Source organism: Somniosus microcephalus, chromosome 31, assembly GCF_052327205.1.
Source record: "Somniosus microcephalus isolate GS21.2 chromosome 31, FLI_Smic_1.0, whole genome shotgun sequence".
Taxonomy (NCBI): Eukaryota; Metazoa; Chordata; class Chondrichthyes; order Squaliformes; family Somniosidae; genus Somniosus; species Somniosus microcephalus.
In genome coordinates this window covers 14,619,714-14,640,937 of record NC_141017.1, presented here as the reverse complement: position 1 = coordinate 14,640,937, position 21,224 = coordinate 14,619,714, and the positions used below count along the sequence as shown (strand labels likewise).

General features: G+C 48.2%; 1 protein-coding gene across 3 annotated transcripts in view; it reads left to right on the top strand.

The window, feature by feature from the left end:
- LOC147097597 (cAMP-dependent protein kinase catalytic subunit alpha-like) overlaps window positions 1–21,224 on the top strand; it is a 263,178-nt gene that overhangs the window by 85,280 nt on the left and 156,674 nt on the right. Inside the window, exon 1 of one of the 3 annotated variants that reach the window (XM_085971565.1) lies at window positions 4,669–5,127. The exons of the other annotated variants lie outside the window; for them this stretch is intronic. Coding sequence (XP_085827691.1) covers window positions 5,106–5,127 — 22 coding nt within the window. The 5' untranslated portion in view covers window positions 4,669–5,105. Of the gene's footprint in view, window positions 1–4,668; window positions 5,128–21,224 lie in introns of those variants that run through there. 3 annotated transcript variants of the gene reach the window in all.

The window sequence follows — 21,224 nt, the reverse complement described above, 5'->3', positions numbered from 1 at the left end:
AGTTATACTCCTTCGGATGGCCCTTATCTGCGCGCCAAATCAGGTTAGTTCTTTGTCTTAACCTTGGTGGGCTATTTTAAATAATGGTAGCAATCTACACTGTTTTAGATGGCCGGTAATCGCATCTACTGGCCTGATAATTGACTTGTTTTGTTATTAATACATCTTGATGGGCCTGTCCAGCCTCGATGGCTTCCTTAAGCTGTTCCCGATTATTTATGCAAACTGCTTGATGGCCTTAACTATAGGCCTAACTGGGTTTTGATCTGTCTCCGATTTGATCTAATACATAATTCAAAGTCCTGTTTGGTTTTCAAAATGCAAAGTCTCTCTTCACAGAAACTGCAGCTTTGGTTTCGATTTCTCCATGAGCTGCCTGTGCCGCAGAGTCCAAGTTTTAAAAATCTCACAGGCTTTCTGCCACGAGGCGCAGACGCCATCTTGGGTACCCTTTTTAATTAAAATGTCCACGCAGGGTCCCTTTTATTAATAATAACCTTTGGGGAAATGTAGAAATTTTGCAAATCTTACACATCCGATTTGTTACCAAGACCACTTTCTTTTACCTCTGCAGTTGGCACCTGTCTTAACCCCTACTTCTGCCAAAACCCTAATCCATTCCTTTATTATCTCGCACCTGGACTTGTCCAATGCTACCCTTGCTGGCCTGCCTGTTCTGACCATCCATCAACTACAAGTCATTCAGAATTCCATGGCCCATGTGCCCACTTGCACTGAGGCCCATATCCCCATTCCTTGCTCAGCTCCATGTGCAACCCACGTGCTAGAGAATTTAAGATTCTCGCCCTCATCTTCAAATATCTGCGACCTTGCCCTTTCCCAACCTCTGTGATCTCTTTTGGTCCCTGTGCGCATCCTCCATCCCATCAACATTATCCGACATCTTGATCCCTGCTCTAACATTACTTTTTCAGCCAAAATGCCCCCACCCTCCAGAACTCCACCTCCCTTGCTGCTTTCAAGAACCTCAAGACCTTTCCCTTCAGCTGTGCTTTCTTCCCCCCCCCCCACCCCAACTTGACCTCCTTCCACTGCCCTGTAAAGCTCCAAGATGTCTCTTTCTATGCAATAAGTGCTATTGAAATGTAAACTGTAGTTTTCCCCAAAATTTTCTCTCCTGAACGGGCTCACTGTTCCTATGGTATAGTACACAAGCACCAAACACTTCATGTGCAAGGCTAGACAGCTCCCTTACTCTCGCTCGTACAAGGATTAAAGGGGAGCTGAAGAGAACTTTTTTCACCCAGAGAGGGTCTGGAACTATCTGCCTGAAATGGTGGTAACCCTCACTTGGATATGCACTTGAAGTGCTGTAATCTACAGGGCTACGGGCCAAAAGCTGGAAAGGCTGTTTAGGCCAATTCACTGAATATATTTAAGAAGGAGATAGATCGATTTCTAGACACCAAATGCATCAAGGGGTATGGGAGTATGGTATGGAGATAGAGGATCAGCCGTGATCATATTGAATGGCGGAGCAGGCTCGAAGGGCCGAATGGCCTACTCCTATTTTTCTATGTTTCTATGTATGGTACCAAAAATAGCCAGTGTGATAAGTGTTGTACACTTAAGTACCAGAGATGTGTTTGGGGTTCTTCAATGCTTAGCTCAGTGAAGAATGTTGGTGCAAAGGAAAAACACTTGTCCGCGTTTGCACCCAGCGTTAACATCAAGCACCCAAGGTCAGTATAGTACAGGTTAGATACAGAGTAAAGCTCCCACTAGACCGCCCATCAAACAGGAAAACTGAAGTCAATGGGAACCAGGGGGAAAATGCTCCACTGGCTGGAGTCATACCTAGCACATGAAGGTCAATCATCACAGCCCCAGTGATGCGCTATCAATTACTCATAAAAGACTGAGAGTTAGAAGAGTAACCAAAGGCTTTTATTAACAACAGAATGGAGGTCTGCCTCGCGTGGTCGACCGGTCCATGATACTAAGGGCTGGGGAGCAGTCACCTTTATACTAGGACCTGTGGGAGGAGTCAGCCGAGGCATGTCCAGGCATGTACACAGTGGAATACAAACAGGACAAACAGGAATACAAACAGTGGTTTACCACACCCAGGACATCGCTGCAGGAGTTCCTAGGCCCAACCATCTTTAGCTGCTTCATCAATGACCTTCTCTCCAACATAAGGTCAGAAGTGGGGATGTTCACTGATGACTGCACAGTGTTCAGCGCCATTCACAACGTCTCAGATAATGAAGCAGTCCATGCCCGCATGCAACAAGACCTGGACGACATTCAGGCTTGGGCTGATAAGTGGCAGGTAACATTTGCGCCACAGAAGTGCCAGGCATTGACTATCTCCAACAAGCGAGAGTCTAACCACCTCCCCTTGACATTCAACAGCATTACCATCGCCGAATCCCCCACCATCAACATCCTGGGGGTCACCATTGACCAGAAACTTAACTGGACCAGCCATATAAATACTGTGGCAATAAAAGCAGGTCAGAGGCTAGGTATTCTGTGGCGAGTGTCTCACCTCCTGACTCCCCAAAGCCTTTCCACCATCTACAAGGCACAAGTCAGGAGTGTGATGGAATACTCTCCACTTGCCTGGATGAGTGCAGCTCCAACAACACTCAAGAAGCTCAACACCATCCAGGACAAAGCAGCCCGCTTGATTGGCACCCCATCCACCACCTTAAACATTCACTCCCTCCACCACCGGCGTACCGTGGCTGCAGTGTGTACCATCTACAAGATGCACTGCAGCAACTCGCCAAGGATTCTTCGGCAGCACCTCCCAAACCCACAACCTCTTCCACCTGGAAGGACAAGGGCAGCAGGCGCATGGGAACACCACCACCTCCAAGTTCCCCTCCAAGTCACACACCATCCTGACTTAGAAGTATATCGGTCGATCCTTCATCGTCGCTGGGTCAAAATCCTGGAACTCCCTACCTAACAGCACTGTGGGAGTACCTTCACCACATGGACTGCAGCGGTTCAGGAAGGCGGCTCACCACCACCTTCTCAAGGGCAATTAGGGATGGGCAATAAATGCTGGCGAATTTTTAAAAAACACTCCCAGGTGAGTTACAGCACCCGTTAGATAGAGTAAAGCTCCCTCTACACTGTCCCATCAAACACTCCCAGGGCAGGTACAGCATGGGTTAGATACAGAGTAAAGCCCCCTCTACACTGTCCCATCAAACACTCCCAGGGGCAGCTACAGCACGGGTTAGATACAGAGTAAAGCTCCCTCTACACTGTCCCATCAAACACTCCCAGGGCAGGTACAGCACGGGTTAGATACAGAGTAAAGCTCCCTTTACACTGTCCCATCAAACACTCCCAGGGCAGGTACAGCACGGGTTAGATACAGAGTAAAGCTCCCTCTACACTGTCCCCATCAAACACTCCCAGGGCAGGTACAGCATGGGTTAGATACAGAGTAAAGCTCCCTCTACACTGTCCCATCAAACACTCCCAGGGCCGGTACAGCATGGGTTAGATACAGAGTAAAGCTCCCTCTACACTGTCCCCATCAAACACTCCCAGGGCAGGTACAGCATGGGTTAGATACAGAGTAAAGCTCCCTCTACACTGTCCCATCAAACACTCCCAGGGCAGGTACAGCATGGGTTAGATACAGAGTAAAGCTCCCTCTACACTGTCCCATCAAACACTCCCAGGGCAGGTACAGCACGGGTTAGATACAGAGTAAAGCTCCCTCTACACTGTCCCCATCAAACACTCCCAGGGCAGGTACAGCACGGGTTAGATACAGAGTAAAGCTCCCTCTACACTGTCCCATCAAACACTCCCAGGGCAGGTACAACACGGGTTAGATACAGAGTAAAGCTCCCTCTACACTGTCCCATCAAACACTCCCAGGGCAGGTACAACACGGGTTAGATACAGAGTAAAGCTCCCTCTGCACTGTCCCCATCAAACACTCCCAGGGCAGGTACAGCACGGGTTAGATACAGAGTAAAGCTCCCTCTACACTGTCCCATCAAACACTCCCAGGGCAGGTACAGCACGGGTTAGATACAGAGTAAAGCTCCCTCTACACTGTCCCATCAAACACTCCCAGGGCAGGTACAGCACGGGTTAGATACAGAGTAAAGCTCCCTCTACACTGTCCCATCAAACACCCCCAGGGCAGGTACAGCACGGGTTAGATACAGAGTAAAGCTCCCTTTACACTGTCCCATCAAACACTCCCAGGGGCAGCTACAGCACGGGTTAGATACAGAGTAAAGCTCCCTCTACACTGTCCCATCAAACACTCCCAGGGGCAGCTACAGCATGAGTTGAATACATAGTAAATCTTGGTGGCAAGTGTTGCAGCATCTTACAATGCGAAGTTTTCAATACTGCAGCAGGATTACAAAGACATTCTAGCGTGAGAGCAAGTTCAGTTATAAGCATGTTTTTGTTGTTTTCGGAAGCTGCTTCCTCTTATGTGACCTGAGTGAGTGCCCTTGTAATAAGCGGTTTAACGGAGTTGGCAGTTACAAGACCACCCTCGCTCTTCCTTTTCTTTGCTTCAGACAGCCTGCAGTGGCCGTGGAAAGCCAGGAAGTCCAGTGTAAATATAGTAACTCTATCAGTGTTGCCATGTGCATATCCAGCACAGCTTGTGGAGTGTAGAAGGTTGACGTCCTTGGGTGACTATCACGTGAACTGATTTGTGCTGCCTTCTCTGCACTGAAAGCAGGGGCCCCAGCGCTGTGACAGCTCCTTGTTGTCTTTGCTGAGCGCGTCACATTGGCCCTGATGTAGTCTCCCAGTAAACTCTTAAGAGATGGTCGAAAGCTATTTGCTGAAGTGTCGTTAACTGTTTGCCAGCTCTCCCTTTCACGCCCCGATTCGCTTGTTTTTGGGGAAAGTTTGAAGTGGCTGATTTCAGAAAACTCTGCTGTGACCGAGGCTGGACTGTGCTGATTTCCAGGTGTAAATTGTGGAGCGGGTGAGCTCGCCCGAGCTGGAGCCGTGCACAAACCAATGTTTACACTGTTACGGAGCAAACTCTTGCAGCTCAGCCGTTGAGCAAGCTACAGGAGCTGACGGTAGGGTGCATCACTCACCACTCATTCTTAAAGGCAAGACAGGACAGCGGGATGACTGAAGACCGTTCGAATGGTAAGCAAGCGTATAGCCGAGCAGTCTGTGTCACTGATTTCCAGTTGTTCACTCTTGGCATTTTGATTTAGTGTAGAAGCAGGCACACAAATCCGCATGCTAACAGTAGTTTTGAGGTGAAGCTTTTACAAATACTTTAGGGTAAGTGACATTTTAAACAGCTACAGACCACACCAATCAGTCTTTCCTGAAGTCAATGTCTCTCAGCATGCATCGCTGTATTTACGAGTGCCCCCTATTTAAAATCACTGGATTTGATATGACTGAACCACCCTGTATGTGGTGGTCTCTTTGTCCCAGCTCAAACGTCATGTTGACCTGTACCACATCTGAGAGGCCAGTTATGACGCTAACCCTTTGAGTGTTTGAGTGTGTGTTTAAGTCTATGGAGAAGATTAATAATGATGGGCAGTGGTCTGTGAAAGAGGTTTCACAAACTTGTATTGTTCTGTGCCAGTTCCTTGCATATTGGAGGATTACAGCATCTGCAGAAAAGTAGAATATACAGGAAACTCTCGTTTAAACGGCACCTAAATATCCGGAATTCTCTATTAACCGGCAAAATTCATACTCCGAAAACAACACCTCAATAACCGGAAATATTGCCGAGTCCGAGTCTCCCGCAGTGGCCGAGTTAGTCAGTGGGGGTAGTTCTCCAAACTGCCACTACTCTGCTTCTTGGCGCTGTCGGAAGTCCGAAGTAACAGGAGTCTGACTCTCCCGCGCTGTATACAGTCGTTTACTGTATAAGTTTTGTTTTACTGTTAAGTAATTAAAGAGTTATGGATTACCCTCCACTGGCAGTACTGTACTTAATCAAGCATCTTCCACCATCCATTTAACGCAACATTCTGTAGGTCAGTACCCAATTACTGTATACTGCACATTTCTTGATTTAAAAATTTTTTTGTTTGTTAAAAATAGCCTCGGCAGATAACCCTCTCTGTCATCCGGAATTTTTCATCAACCGGCACCATCCTGGTCCCGTTGGTGCCAGATACCAAAGGGTTTCCTGTAATTCATATACTTAGAAATTATATATTGCACCAGTGTGCTGATGTATCTAGGTTACCTTTTGCTTTTAAAAATTCCCTTTTTATTTTTAAACCTGATCTGGTGAGTATCGAGTTAGGTGAAACATTATGTTCATGAACAGCGGGTGTAGTGTCCTAATGTCTGAGTCTGTTTCCCTCATTGAGTGGATTAATATTGCAGCACACACTGGCAAATGATCCCTGGAAGTTCCTCGTCCAACCCACTGTGTCCTTCAGCAACTGTAATATATCTGTGTTCCATGGATTATTTGAAGGATTAACGTGTTCTTACAATTCCAATCTCAAGATCTGTAACCTTGGTATCATACTTGACCCTGAAATGAGCATCCGACCGCATATCTGCAGCATAACTAAGTCCGCTTATTTCCACCTCTGTAACATCGTCCGCCTCCGCCCCGCCTCAGCTCATCCGCTGCTGAAACCCTCATCCATGCCTTTGTTACCTCTAGACTTGACCAGTCCAACGCACTCCTGGCCGGCCTCCCACGTTCTACCCTATGTAAACTTGAGGTCATCCAAAACTCGGCTGCCCGTGTCCTAACTCGCACCAAGTCCCGTTCGCCCATCACCCCCGTGCTCAGTGACCTACATTGGCTCCCGGTTAATCAGCGCCTCGATTTCAAAATTCTCATCCTTGTTTTCAAATCCCTCCATGGCCTCGCCCCTCCCTATCTCTGTAACCTCCTCCAGCCCCACAACCCCCGAGATATCTGCGCTCCTCTATATCTGCCCTCTTGAGCATCCCTGATTATAATCGCTCCACCTTTGGTGGCCGTGCCTTCTGTTGCCTGGGCCCTAAGCTCTGGAATTCCCTGCCTAAACCTCTCCACCTCACTACCTCTCTTTCCTCCTTTAAGACACTCCCTAAAACCTACCTCTTTGACCAAGCTTTTGGTCACCTGCCCTAATTTCTCCTTATGTGGCTCGGTGTCAATTTTTTTTTTGTCTTTTAATACTCCTGTGAAGTGCCTTGGGACGTTTCACTACGTTAAAGGTGCTATATAAATGCAAGTTGTTGTTGTAAACCTAAGCGTTGTCTGGGAGTTGTAAGTTTATCTGTGGAATTTGAAGGTTTTAGTGCTCTTCACAACTGGAATCTATAGGGCCTGGTCTTGACGATGATCAGTTCTGGAGCGTCTAGCTGAGAGCTTGGCAGTCATGTCCCAGAAGAAGATTGCAGAGCAGCCATTTACCACAGAAACCCCACAGTGCAGATAGAGGCCATTTCGGCCCATCGAGCCTGCACCGACGCATATCCCACCCGATCCCCGTAACCCCCACACCAACACATATCCAACTCTATCCCCGTAACCCCACGTATTTAATCCCCCTAACACTAAGGGTCAATTTATCATAGCCAATCAACCTAACCCGCACATCTTTGGACTGTGGGAGGAAACCGGAGCACCCGGAGGAAACCCACGCAAACACGGGGAGAATGTGCAAACTCCACACAGACAGTCACCCGAGGCCGGATTCGAACCCGGGTCCCTGGCGCTGTGAGGCAACAGTGCTAAAAACCCCATCTTTGTGAAAGGCTTGCAAGTTACCCCCGGTACTGGTGGCATCTTCATGATGCCACAGGTGCTGCCCCATAACCACTACTCATTCCGCCTGTCCTCGGCGCTCTTTAATATCACACAACTTCTCCCTGTGTTATTTGTTCCAGCTTTGCTAAGGTGTTGGATACAATCAGTTTAATTGATGGAAGAGTATCTTGGCTTCATAATGTCTATGGGGCCTGCCACATGACAACCTTGGGATGCAGTAGCCATCTTGGCTCCAGAAAGAGCATCTGTACAGATTTGCCTTCAAGGGAAATATTCAGGAACACGACTGAGAAGCTGTTGATCACTGAAGCTATAGAAGAGGTTGTGTCTCCAGGATGACTCGAGGGATTGTCTCCCTTTACTTAGTAACCTCCAGAACCATGATAGGGATTGATGCATCCTGGACCTTTAGAGTTCTGAAAGCCTCCATCTAAAGGAAAAATTGAGCACAGGAACATCATAGGAAGAGGAGTCGGACATTCAGCCCCTCGAGCCTGTTCTGCCATTCAATTAGATAATGACTGATCTGTACCGCCACTCCATTTACCCGGCTTTGCTCCATATCCCTTGATACTCTTGCCCAACACAAATCTATCGATCTCAGTCTTGAACATTTCATTTGATCCTCAGCATCCACAGCCTTTTGGGGGGAGGGAGTTCCAGATTTCCACTACCTTTTGTATGGAAAAAGTACTTCCTGATTTCAGTCCTAAATGGCCTAACTCTAATTTTAATGTTATGCCCTTTTGTTCTGGATTCACCCACCAAAGGAATAATATATTTGTATCCACCCAGATGGTTTTCCACCCACAGGTCGCTGGGCATTATATCATCAAGTCTTAGATGAGTCACAACTTCCTTCAGCTGAGCATCAGAAAGACTGATGCCATCAGTCTGCCCCCTTGACACTGAAGCTTTATTCATGCCTTTGTTGCCTTCATATTAAAATAATCTAATGCTCTCCTTGCTGCCTTTCCTTCGTCCACACCAAGCACTTCAGGATGTCCAAAATGCAGCTGCCTCTGTCCTACCCTGCACTAACTCCCACTTGCCCATTACTCCCTGCCCTTGCTGGCCTACACTGGCTCCTTTGTGCCCAGCACATTAAATTTAAAATCCTCGTCCAACTTCAAATTCCCCTGCCCATTGCCTTGCTTCATTCTACCTCTGCAACCGCCTCCAGACTTGCTGTTCCTCTCCCACTATTCAGTCTTCCAACCCTGCCTTTGCCTCACCATCAGAGTTTTCAGCTACCTAGGCCCTGCTCTGGAACCCCTCCCTAAACCCCTCCGCCTTTCCACTTCACTCTGTTTTAAAAACCCTTTCAAATCCATCTTTGCACCTGAGCCTTCATCCATCCCTCCTAATCTCCCCCTGGCATTTACGTTCTTCTTTCTGCTACTCTTGTAAAGTGCCTATGTATGGCTGCAACCTGCCAAACCGCAGTCAACCAGAAGGCCATAGGGCCGTGTTTCTCAGGCGGTGAGAAGAGTGATCGCACCGTCCAACCCACGGCAATCGAGAGAGGCCTGAACCATTTCCGTGCTGGGGCCTCATTTGAATTTGTTTACCGTACTGCAAGTGCTGACAGACGGCTCACCACTTAGGGGGTCAGTAAATCCAGCGGCTCCTCCGCAGAGCTGAGCTGAGACAGTTAGACCATAAAGATGTGCGGGGGGGGGGGGCCACCGAGTGGCTGACAGCAGGTGAGAACATTTCTGCACATTGTCATTCTGGCTCCACAAAAATCAGTGGACCTTTTCCAGAGCAAGCTGCGGTGGTCCCTTTGGTTAAGCTGCAGTACGACTAGGCGGAGCATGCGCAGCACACTGTCAGACAACTGGTGCATGAAAACTGCATCTCAAGCCCTACATCTTGCAAAGAACCCCAATTTAAATAAGGCACATAGAAACATAGAAGATAGGAGCAGGAGTAGGCCATTCGGCCCCTCGAGCCTGCGCCGCCATTCAATGAGATCATGGCTGATCATCCAAAATCAGTACCCTGTCCCTGCTTTCTCCCCATACCCTTTGATCCCTTTAGCCTTAAGAAATATATCTAACTCCTTCTTGAATATATTTAATGAATTGGCCTCTACTGCCTTCTGTGGTAGAGAATTCCACAGGTTCACCACTCTCTAGGTGAAGAAATTCCTCCTCATTTCTGTCCTAAATGGCCTACCCCTTATCCTTAGACTGTGACCCCTGGTTCTGGACTCCCCGACCATTGGGAACATCCATCCTGCATCTAGTCTGTCTAGTCCTGTTAGAATTTTATAAGTTTCAATGAGATCCCCTCTCATTCTTCTAAACTCCAGCAAGTACAAGCCTAATCGACCCAATCTCTCCTCCCGCCTGTTCCGTACAGGCCTCTTATTTCAAGGCTTGCTCTGAAATTTAGCTCGGAGGCCAGAGGGTGGTAGGATGTTTTTTAAACTTTTGACCGCCCAGTTTTTTCAGAGTAAGCAGGGCGGTAGGCAGAAGAAAATCACCCCCATATTATTTCCCTATTAGGAAAGTGCACAAGAATTACAAGAGATTCAACATGAGTAGTGTGAGCTACCACTGCAAAATGGTGCTTGACCGTAGTCCCCAGGCACAGCAGTGTGGTGAAGAGACAGACCAACACCAGTACTGCAGTGCAGTACGTAAAGCAGGGCAGGAATCGGTCCCTTGGTGCTGACTGTAGACTGAACTTAATGGAACTGCCAGCCCAGCATCTCTCGGCTTTCAACATGCACAGGATCCAGCCCCGTGAACAGAGGCTCCATTTGGATATTGTCAATGACTGAATGTGGGTCTACCTGGACCTGGGCATCATTCCGAAAGTACAGGATACAGGGGTTCTGCTCCAAGTTTCACGGTGTGAGAGTATCATGCCTGGGCAATCTGTCGGTCTACTGGTTGAAGAGGTTGTTGCATGCCTCTCCTCCATTTATCCTAGCACAGATGGGCTTAGGTTTTATGACCCCCCCCCCCCCCTGATTTTTATTTTTCAGCACATTGGAGCGTACAGGGGCAGAAACTTGCGTGGGGGGATGCACTCTGTCACCCATTTCCCAGCAGCCGTGCCTGATCCCACTGGAGCACGGCCCAATCAAGAGTGACCATCAAATTCTGGCTAGTGTTGACAAAGATGTGTGTGTAAATCTGCCAAGTACAAGGATAAACCTGCTAATTTTCTTTGAGAACTAGGACTGCTCTAAATGACAGGGGTTTATGAAATATCACAGGGCCCCTGGATGTGAAACTCCTATGCAAAGTGATACCGGTAATTGTGCCAGTTCTCTCTGGGAATGGAGTGTGCAGCACGTCTGTGAGTTTGGGTGCAGCAGTGAGTTCTTTCCCCCCCCCCCCACCTCTCCTTGTGAAATGCCTTGTAGAACATTTCAACAACTTGTATTTATATCGTGCCTTTAATGTAGTAAACGTTCACAGGAGCGTTCTCAAACACAATTTGACACCGAGCTACATAAGGAAATACTGGGACATGAAAGAGGTCGGTTTTGAGGAATGTCTTAAAGGAGGCGGAGAGGTTTAGGGAGAGAATTCCAAAGCTTAGGGCCCAGGCAGCTGAAGGCACGGCCGCCAATGGTGGAGCGATGAAAATCGGGGATGCGCAAGAGGCCAGAATTGGAGGAGCGCAGAGATCTCGGTGGTTGTAGGCCTGGAGAATTTTAAAATCGAGGCATTGCTAGAACGGACGGGGTTCAACTTAGGTCAGCGAGCATTTGGATGTTCACCGTGTTAAAGCCATTAAATATGTACAAGTAGCTGTTTGTCATTAGACACTTTGTTCAAGCGCTCTACTCGGAGCTCCGGCACGGCAAGAGAGCCCCAGGTGGGCAGAGGAAACGCTTCAAGGACACCCTCAAAGCCTCCTTGAAAAAGTGTCACATCCCCACCGACAAGCGGAAGCCAAGCGCAAGGAGCGCACGTCAATCCAAGCACCCCACCCACCCGCCCCTTCAACCACCGTCTGCCCCACCTGTGACAGAGACTGTAGGTCCTGCATTGGACTCATCAGTCACCTGAGAACTCATTTTTAATGTGGAAGCAAGTCATCCTCGGTTCCGAGGGACTGCCTAAGAAGAAGAAGAGTGTTGTTAAGGCATGGCCTACTCACTGACACAGCCTGACGCAAAATGTGGTGAGCACTAATGTGTAATGCAAGCGATGAACAGAATCAGAGGCCATTGACTGATTCATACAGGGGGGGGGGGGAAACTACAAATAATTGTAAATTTTATGTCTTCATGCAAGATTTTCCACACCATGGGAGACGAGCCCAGCTTGTTTCTAGAAAACTGTGATTTAGCGCATAGGAAAATAGGATTTTGTGATATCGAAGAAGGAAGGCACTACACTTTGTCCCCTAGTCCCATGTCCTATTAAGCTCCAGGACATGCTCAGTAACACCAATTTGTTATTCCTCCTCTGGAAGACTGTGCTTCCTGCTCCTGGCAAAAATTCCACATCTCCTGATGTGAATTTGGATCAACTCTTCAATCTTACTGCAGTTTGTAAGCCAGTTGCTGCACTTGCATTTTAATTATTTTGATGTTCCCTCTCACAGCTCAATAGTCTCTGTTTTGGGACTTTGGGTGTCCGAACTGTTCAGCACTGCTGTTCAGGACAGTTTCATTGCTGTCCTTAATGGAACTCTAGGTGCCAGCACCAATTGGGACCAACCAACACATTGTGGGGGGAAAACCTTATTAGGACACTCATGCAAAACCGAACCAAACAATGGCTGTTCAATACCTCAGCCTTAAGCAGAACTCTTCAAAGACGCCGCAGTTTTCTGGCTCAGTGTTGCGTGTACTGCCACTGAGCCTAGCTGACTTGATGAGCATGAATAATGCCTTAAATGCCTGTCCTCTAAACAGAATCTCTCCCCGACGAGCCCCCCTCCCTGGCCAACCTGGCACATTTGCATCAAATTCCCAGCTCAAATTTCAGAGCGCGCTTATACCAGATGCCCTGAGTCAAAAAAGATAAAAGAAAGAGTACTACATTCCGTGCAGGAAAGCTGAAGGTCACTACTCTGGATACATTCCCAGTAGGTCAGTGATGAATATCTCCAAAGCAATGGCAGGTTACACTGGCCCCTCCCAGGAAGATACCATTGGATCAGTAGTGCCAGCCTTCCCCTGATGAAAGCTGCCAAGCAAAAGAAATCACAACTGTACTCAAATTAGCATTGCCAGTGGCACTTTAGCCCCGGTCCATACCAATGCCCAAATATAATGCAAGGGCGAAGCTAGTGAGCCTCACCAGTTACATTCATTGACATCGGCTCTCGAAGACCCACAACACGCCAGTGCCGCCCATTAATCACACCCAACATGCAACTTCTGCACAAGTAGACTCTGGGTATTTATTCCTATTAGAGTGCAAAGTGATTCAGATATTCTCTCCCTTTCTCCTTCCGCTTAGCTTCAAATAGAGATGAGGGATATTGGCTAAGGTTTAGATGAGTAACCCCAGACCTGGCCAGTGCTGGGCAGTCAAAATTACCCTTGTACCTTACAGGAGATCCTTACTGGGAGGACTGCAAAAGCCAAGGCAGGTAAATAAAGGCTCCCTGAACTGTTCTAGCCCCCTGCTAAGGGGGACCAGATAACCCTGAGACAAATTACACTGGAGTACTCCCCATTAGCACCCGAAGCATTGGCACAGTCTGCAGCAATTCCCACACACTGGTGACCCAATGGAGGGAGGTCCGCTTCCAGCAATGCTTGCAGAAAAAATGTCACTTGAAATGCATGGGTCTTGCAAGATAGTCAGTGTTACAGTCCAGGCTGTTTCCAAACATTTTAATCTATTGATTGGAAAGATTGCTGCTAAATGGCAGTTTTCATAAGTAGACCAAGTCCCCTGTAAAACAAAACCTGGATCTTTCCATGTCCTTGCGTGGGTTAGCATGCTTACGTTTAACAGTTATCTCCTAATCACTGTGTATCATTCACTGAAGAATACATGAGATGCCCATCAGTTTCAAAAATGGAGAATTATATTCCTTTAGACCAACGAGTGCAGATTAAAACTGCTCGGTTGGATTTGTAACAATAGAAGTCAAATGGTATACTGTAACAGCGCAAAACTTGGAAAGCAATGAAATAGTTCCAGGAACTATATTCTTTCGAGCCTTATAAAGAATAGAACTTTTGCCCGAAACAGTTTGGTCTCTTGGTAGACCTTCAAGCTGAGATGTTGTACTTCTTCTTCTTAGGCAGTCCCTCGGAACTGAGGATGATTTGCTTCCACACTAAAAATGAGTTCTCGGGTGACTGATGAGTCCAATGCGGGACCTACAGTCTCTGTCACAGGTGGGGCAGACGGTGGTTGAAGGGGCGGGTGGGTGGGGTGCTTGGGTTGACGTGCGCTTCTTCCGCTGTTTGCGCCTGGCTTCCGCTTGCTCCCGGCGAAGAGACTCGAGGTGTTCAGCGCCTTCCCGGATGCCAATGGATTTGCAGGATCTTGCGGAGGCAGCGTTGGTGGTACCTCTCCAGTGCTTTGAGGTGCCTGCTGCACATGGTCCATGTCTCTGAAGCATACAGGAGGGCGGGAATCACTACTGCTCTGTAGACCATGAGCTTGGTGCTGGGTTTGAGGTCCTGGTCTTCAAACACTCTCTTCCTCAGGTGACCGAAGGCTGCACTGGCACACTGAAGGCAGTGTTGGACTTCGTCATCGACATCTGCCCTTGTTGACAGTAGGCTCCCGAGGTATGGAAAGTGGTCCATGTTGTCCAAGGCCTCGTCGTGGGGCAGTGCTGTGTGCGGGGGCAGGTTGGTAGAGGACCTTTGTCTTACGGATGTTTAGTATAAGGCCCATGCTCTCATACGCTTTGGTGAAGGTGTTGACGATGGTTTGGAGTTCGACCTCAGTGTGCGCAGACGCAAGCGTCGTCTGCATACTGGCATTCGATGACAGAGGATGGGACGACCTTGGATCTGGACTGGAGGCAATGGAGGTTGAACAGTTTCCCGTTTGTTCTGTAGATTAGCTCCACTCCAGCGGGGAGCTTACTGAGGGTGCGATGGAGCGTTGCAGCAAGGAGCACTGTCGGGACCCAGAAGCGCTGTCGGGACCCAGGAGCGATGTCGGGACCCAGGAGCGAGGACAAGGCCCAGGAGCAGGGACGGGAGGAGATATTGTACATGGACATAGTGGCTTGCAATTTGCTTGTGGAGTTCAGATACCTTTGCCAGAGCTGAAACCTAGCAACCAGAGCTGTGACTCCTTTCATGTTAGAAGTCATAGGGTTTACAGCACAGGCCAATTGCATCTGTGCTGTCTCTTTGCTAGATCAATCCAAAATTGAACCCACTGCACTGCTTTCTCGCCATAGCCCCGTACTTTCCTCTGCTTTAAATATTTACCTAATTTTCCCTTAAAGATGCAATGGGCTGGATTTTCCTTAAGCTGTCGGGAAGGAGGTGGAACTACAACTTTCGGGTTTTAGTCCCGCCTCCATTGACGTCCGGCCAATCGATGCGATTTTCCCTTGATTGACCTTGTTGAGCCCACCCAGCGGGCTCAGCAGGCCAATTAAGGGCCACCCGGCAACAGGTGACGCACAGACTGCAATTTCATCTGTCAAGAGTTTTTGACAGCTGAAGTATCAGCGTTTCACAGCTGTGTGAAACTGTCAAACACTGACAGTTTGACTTCTAACCTGAGTCCTTCTACACAGACTCAGTTAGAACTCTCACCGGCAATGAAAGCTGAAGGCTGTCACTTTTGACAGATTGCAGCTGTTCAGCTTTCAGTTCCGGCTGAGTGATGGACTCCCGACGCCTAGAGGAAGAAAGGCTGTTAAGGTAAGTACATGTAAGTAAAACTTCTTTACACACTTTAGACACACCAAACACGCTTACCTTTGCACTCATGCACCCATCACTCACCTGAACACCGACATCGCGACCCCTCCAAGTCCTTCAACCCGACGGCCCGCCTGCTCTAACCTGGCGTGGTTTGGAGCCGTCGGGAAGCCCATACGACACCCCTCAAAATAGGGATTAGGCTAAAAACTGCCTGTTAACTACCTGTTAACAGGCAGTTAATTGGCACGAATCCCTTCCCGCCTCGGGTCGGCGGGTCCCAGTGCGGGGCGGGTACCCGCCTCCCTTGAAACTTACATGGAGGCGGGTTTTGGGTGGGATGGTGTTGGGACCCCCGAATTCGGGATTTTTGCCCCCCGCACGCCTGAAAGCCCGCCTCACGGCACCCTGAAAATCTGGCACAATGTGTCTGCCTGAACCACTGTGACAAAGCATTCTATGCTCCAATAACGCTCTGTGCAAAGGCATTTGAGCTCTCCTTACTTTCTTTGTGACAATTGATGATCCCTCGTCATTGACTCCCCAACCAGAGGGAATAGTCTTTCCCTATTTAATCTATCAAAACTCTTAATAATTTTAAAAACCTCTATTAATTCATCTTTTGACCTTCTGTGCTGTAATGGAATTAGTCCCAGTATCTCAGAACTATTGGCCGAGAATTTAATAACGCTCAGAGGGCGGGTTTGGAGGCGGGTCCGCTGTCAAAATAGCAAAGATTGACCGGGTAGGAAACCCGCTGTCAACCCGCCTCCACACGAGTCTCCCAGGTGTCGGGTCTGTCAGCGGAGAACTGACCCGACACCAAGCGACGGAGGATACAATTCAGCTTGTTAAATGGCTTGTTAGGAACCAATTCAGGAGTATTTTGAGGCTTCCTTCAAATTTTACGTTCTCCCCCATGGGTTACCTGCTGTTCGGGGAACACGCCAGCTCAACTTGGCGTGTTTTGATGTTTCTGATAAGCTGACAGCTGCAGAAGTGGTGTAAAGGATGCCATGTTGCTGATGGTGAGTATCAGAGCGCAGAAAATGTTGGTTACTGCATTTTTTAAACATACAGAGATTTCATTAGCTTACAAGTTTTTAGATCCAACTGTATGCCCAGTGCCACCTCGTTGGGAGAACTTCTCTCGCCATTGACCGATCGCTTCTGTTATTGCATCTGCAGCTGTCATCTATTGCAGCAACATTGGTGCCCTTGAAAAAATCAGACCTTGGTCCTCCGAATCCTTCCACGATCAGCCCCAACACCAACATCACCAGGAACACCAACATCACCAACCTTCTCCGCCATCACCTGATGCTGCACTGAACACGGCATCATCCCCTGCCAACATTGCTGCCCGGGAGGCCAGCGATGGCATCACCATGGCCAGATTTTCTTCACTTGACGCTGTAAACCCTGGCTGCCACATGATGCGCCAGGTTGACACCATCCCACACCAGCACCGTGAAGCATCCCTTTAATGTCCAAGCCATTCCATGCACACTCACCACTATAGCGGGGGAAGTTATGTCTCAAAATTCACTGGAACTCAGTAAGACACTTCTCAAGGTGTGCACAGATCTGTCCAATAAAGGGCAGTGTTGGAAAAATAGATTTCACTGTATGACAAAGCTCTCAAGTGCCTACCCTTGTGTGTTAGTTGGTATGTTTGCAGTAGGGTGAGTGTGAGGGGTGGCTAGTGAGATGGGGAAGTGATAAAGTAGATGGAGAGGGTTGGGCGGAGGTGCAAGGTAAGTTGGTGTGAGTAAGGATGTGCAGGAGAATGGTATGGAAGGCAGAGTGATGGGGATGTGTTGAGTGGCACAGCAGGGTGAGTTTAAGTGTGGCTTTGCAGTAACGTTTCGTGATCCACAGATCATTTGAAAGGTTGGCGCCACTGCAGCCAGGGACCCCTGACGACATCCCTGCTTTTGCCCTCCTGTGCAATGTACAACCAGGCTGCGTTGGTGTCCTGGGGAGATCTCTTCCGCCCTTGGAAGAGAAGAGAACCTCCCTGCGTGCTTTGACTCCCTCCATAAGCATACGGAGGGAGTCAGTGGAGAGCCTGGGTGCAAGCGTTCACCTGTGTGCAGTGCTTGTCAGTGTCTGCAGCACCTCAATGCTGTCAAACACTGACAGAACAACTGTCAAACTCCATGTGGACGTGGTCCCTTAAAGGAAACCGGCTGATGATGCGTCATCAAATGACTTCATCAGATCAGCTTCTTGTTAATTGGCCGGGAAATGTGCAGGGCGGGCTTGACAAGGCCAATCAAGGGACAATCCCGTTTACAGAGCGGCTGCAGCTGGGAGTGGGACCAGGAAACCAGCTCTCCCACCACCATCCCGCCTCCTCTATTAAATTCGCGGCCATAGTATTCCATCCTGGTGAATCTACGCTGTACACTCTCAATGTCTTAATGTTAACATAAGAAATAGGAGCAGGAGTAGGCCATTTGGCCCTTCAAGCCTGCTCTGCCATTCAATAAGATCACGGCTGATCTTCTACCTCATCTCCACTTTCCTGAACTATCCCCATATCCCTTAATATCCAAAAATCAATCAATCTCTGCCTTGAATATACTCAACGACTGAGCCTCCACAGCCCTCTGGGGTAGAGAATTCCAAAGATTCACTACCCTCTGAGTGAAGAAATTTCTCCTCATCTCAGTCCTAAATGGCCGGCCCCTTATTCTGAGACTGTGACCCCTGGTTCTAGATTCCCCAGCCAGGGGAAACATCCTTCCTGTATCTACCCTGTCAAGCCTTGTAAGAATTTTGTATATTTCAATAAGATCACCTCTCATTCTTCTAAACTCCAGAGAATATAGGCCTAGTCTACTCAATCTCTCCTCATAGGACAATCCCCCCATTCCAGGAATCAGTCTGGTGAACCTTCGTTACACTCCCTCTATGGCAAGCATATCCTTCCTTAGGTAAAGAGACCAAAACTGTACACAGTACTTAAGGTGTGGGCTCACCAGGGCCCTATATAATTGCAGTAAGACACCTTTACTCTTATACTCAAATCCTCTTGCAATAAAGGCCAACATACATAGAAACATAGAAGATAGGAGCAGGAGTAGGCCATTCGGCCCTTCGAGCCTGCTTCGCCATTCAATGAGATCATGGCTGATCATTCAAATTCAGTACCCTGTCCCTGCCTTCTCCCCATACCCCTTGATCCCTTTAGCCTTAAGAAATATATCCAACTCTTTCTTGAATATATTTAATGAACTGGCCTCCACCGCCCTCTGTGGCAGAGAATTCCACAGGTTCACCACTCTCTGGGTGAAGAAATTCCTCCTCATTTCAGTCCTAAATGTCCTACCCCTTATCCTTAGACTATGACCCCTGGTTCTGGACTCCCCGACCATCGGGAACATCCTTCCAGCATTTAGTCTGTCCAGGCCTGACAGAATTTTATAGGTTTCGATGAGATCCCCTCTCAATCTTCTAAACTCCAGTGAGCATAAGCCCAATCGACACAATCTCTCCTCATACATCATTCCTGCCATCCCAGGTATCAGCCTGGTGAATCTTCGCTGCACTCCTTCCATGGCAAGAACGTCCTTCCTTGGATAAGGCGACCAAAACTGCACACAATACTCAAGGTGCGGTCTCACCAAGGCCCTGTACAACTGTAGCAAGACATCCTTGTTCCTGTACTCGAACCCTCTTGCTACGAAGGCCAACATACCATTTGCCTTCTTAACCGCCTGCTGCACCTGCATGCTTACCTTCAGCGACTGGTGCACAAGAACACCCAGGTCTCTTTGCACTTCCCCTTCTCCCAATCTATTGCCATTCAAATAATAATCTGCCTTCCTGTTTTTGCCACCAAAGTGGATAACCTCACATTTATCCACATTATAGTGCATTTGCCATGTTTCTGCTGTGGTGTATGTGCCTTTAAGAGCCCCCTGTGTACTGTAATGCCGGTAATGGCCACTCGGGCTATATAAGCCTGTATAGTGTCTTGTATCTGTTAGTTGACCTCCAGACTTTGTTCAGTAAACACCTGTGAAACCAACTCCTGCATTCCGTGTCTCCATTAACACACGGATACAACAGTGGCGACGAATTGGAAATGGACTTACCTGCAATTCGGCAGCACCTCAAGGAGATCGATTCCTCAGACGAAAGTCAAAGAAAAACAAGAAAAGAAAAAAAAAAAAACTGTGGTTTCACCAGCTAGCCGAGCTGGTGGCAGGTACTGCAATAATCCTTCCTGGGCGGCGGGCTGGAGCTCCATCGGCTGGCTCTGCAGCGGGGCCGAGCAGCGAAGGCGGAGGCAAACAGAGACAGAGGGGGTAGCACTCGGGAGACGGCCGGCGCTGCAAAGCAGGTCGGCGTTCGGACCAAGCAGAGGGAGGGAAAAGTCCCAGAGAATCCGGCGGGAACGAGTCTCCACCTATTGAAAAAAAACCTATGTAAATAAAAACCGCGGAGAACAGCGTTGTCAGCAGCAGCAGCGGCGGGAAAGCGCGGGAAGCGCCATTTTTTTCTGCAGGGAAGAAAGGAAAGCGCAGGAGGCGCCATTTTTTTTCAGGATGCCTAAGGCTGGCAATATTAATGCCTTTAATAGCGATATAGATGATTGGACCACATATGTGGAAAGAGTGGAGGTATATTGCACAGTAAATGAAATAGAAGATGATAAAAAGGTATCAGTACTTCTAAATCTAATGGGCGCAAGGACATACGGGCTGTTACGAAACTTAATCACTCCAGCCAAACCAAAGGACAAGAATTTTAAGGAGATTGTTGATACCCTACAGGAGCACTTAAACCCAACACCGCTGCTGATAGTGGAACAATTCAAATTCTTCAAGAGGAATCAGCACAAGAATGAAAGTAACGCCGATTACCTCACCGAATTAAGGAAGCTGTCAAAGCACTGCCAATTCGGGGCAGGACTGGCAGATTCTCTTAGGAGACCGCAGACGAATTTGTCTCTAAGTGAAGGAACACAGAAAAGGCTACTTTCTGAGAAAGATTTGACACTGGACAAGGCTTTCAGTATGGCTGTATCATACAAAGCAGCCGCAAGAGGAGCTGCAGAGATACCGCAAAAGCCACAGGACTTCGGCACCCATGAAATGACACAGGATTTCGAGAGATGTTATCGCTGCGGCAGATCCACCCATGACCAGAGGGACTGCTGGTTCAAGGACAAAGTATGCAGGCAATGCGGAAAGATTGGACACATTGCACGTGTATGCCGATCTGGACACAAAAAATCCACGGACAGGAAAAAAATCAATAAGGAAAAGTACAGAAAGGTACAAATGATGACGGACAGTAGCTCCGAAGACCAGAAGAGCGATAGCGACTCCGGAAACAAGAGACTAAGCTGTCTCAAATTACATAATGTAATTGCCAAAGAAGATTACCAGACCATTTGGGTTACCCTCATGATAGCGGGGTCCCCAGTTAAAATGGAGCTAGATACGGGATCAGCTCTGACCGTCATAAGTCGACGGGATTACGAGCGGCTATTTCCGCATATACCTTTGAAAGACACATCCATTATCTTGAAAACATATACGGGGCAGAAAGTATACCCCAAAGGGAAAATAAAGGTGCCTGTTGTATACAACGGCAAGGAAATACAGAAGTTGTATTTATACGTTCTGCAAGATGGTAGTCCACCGC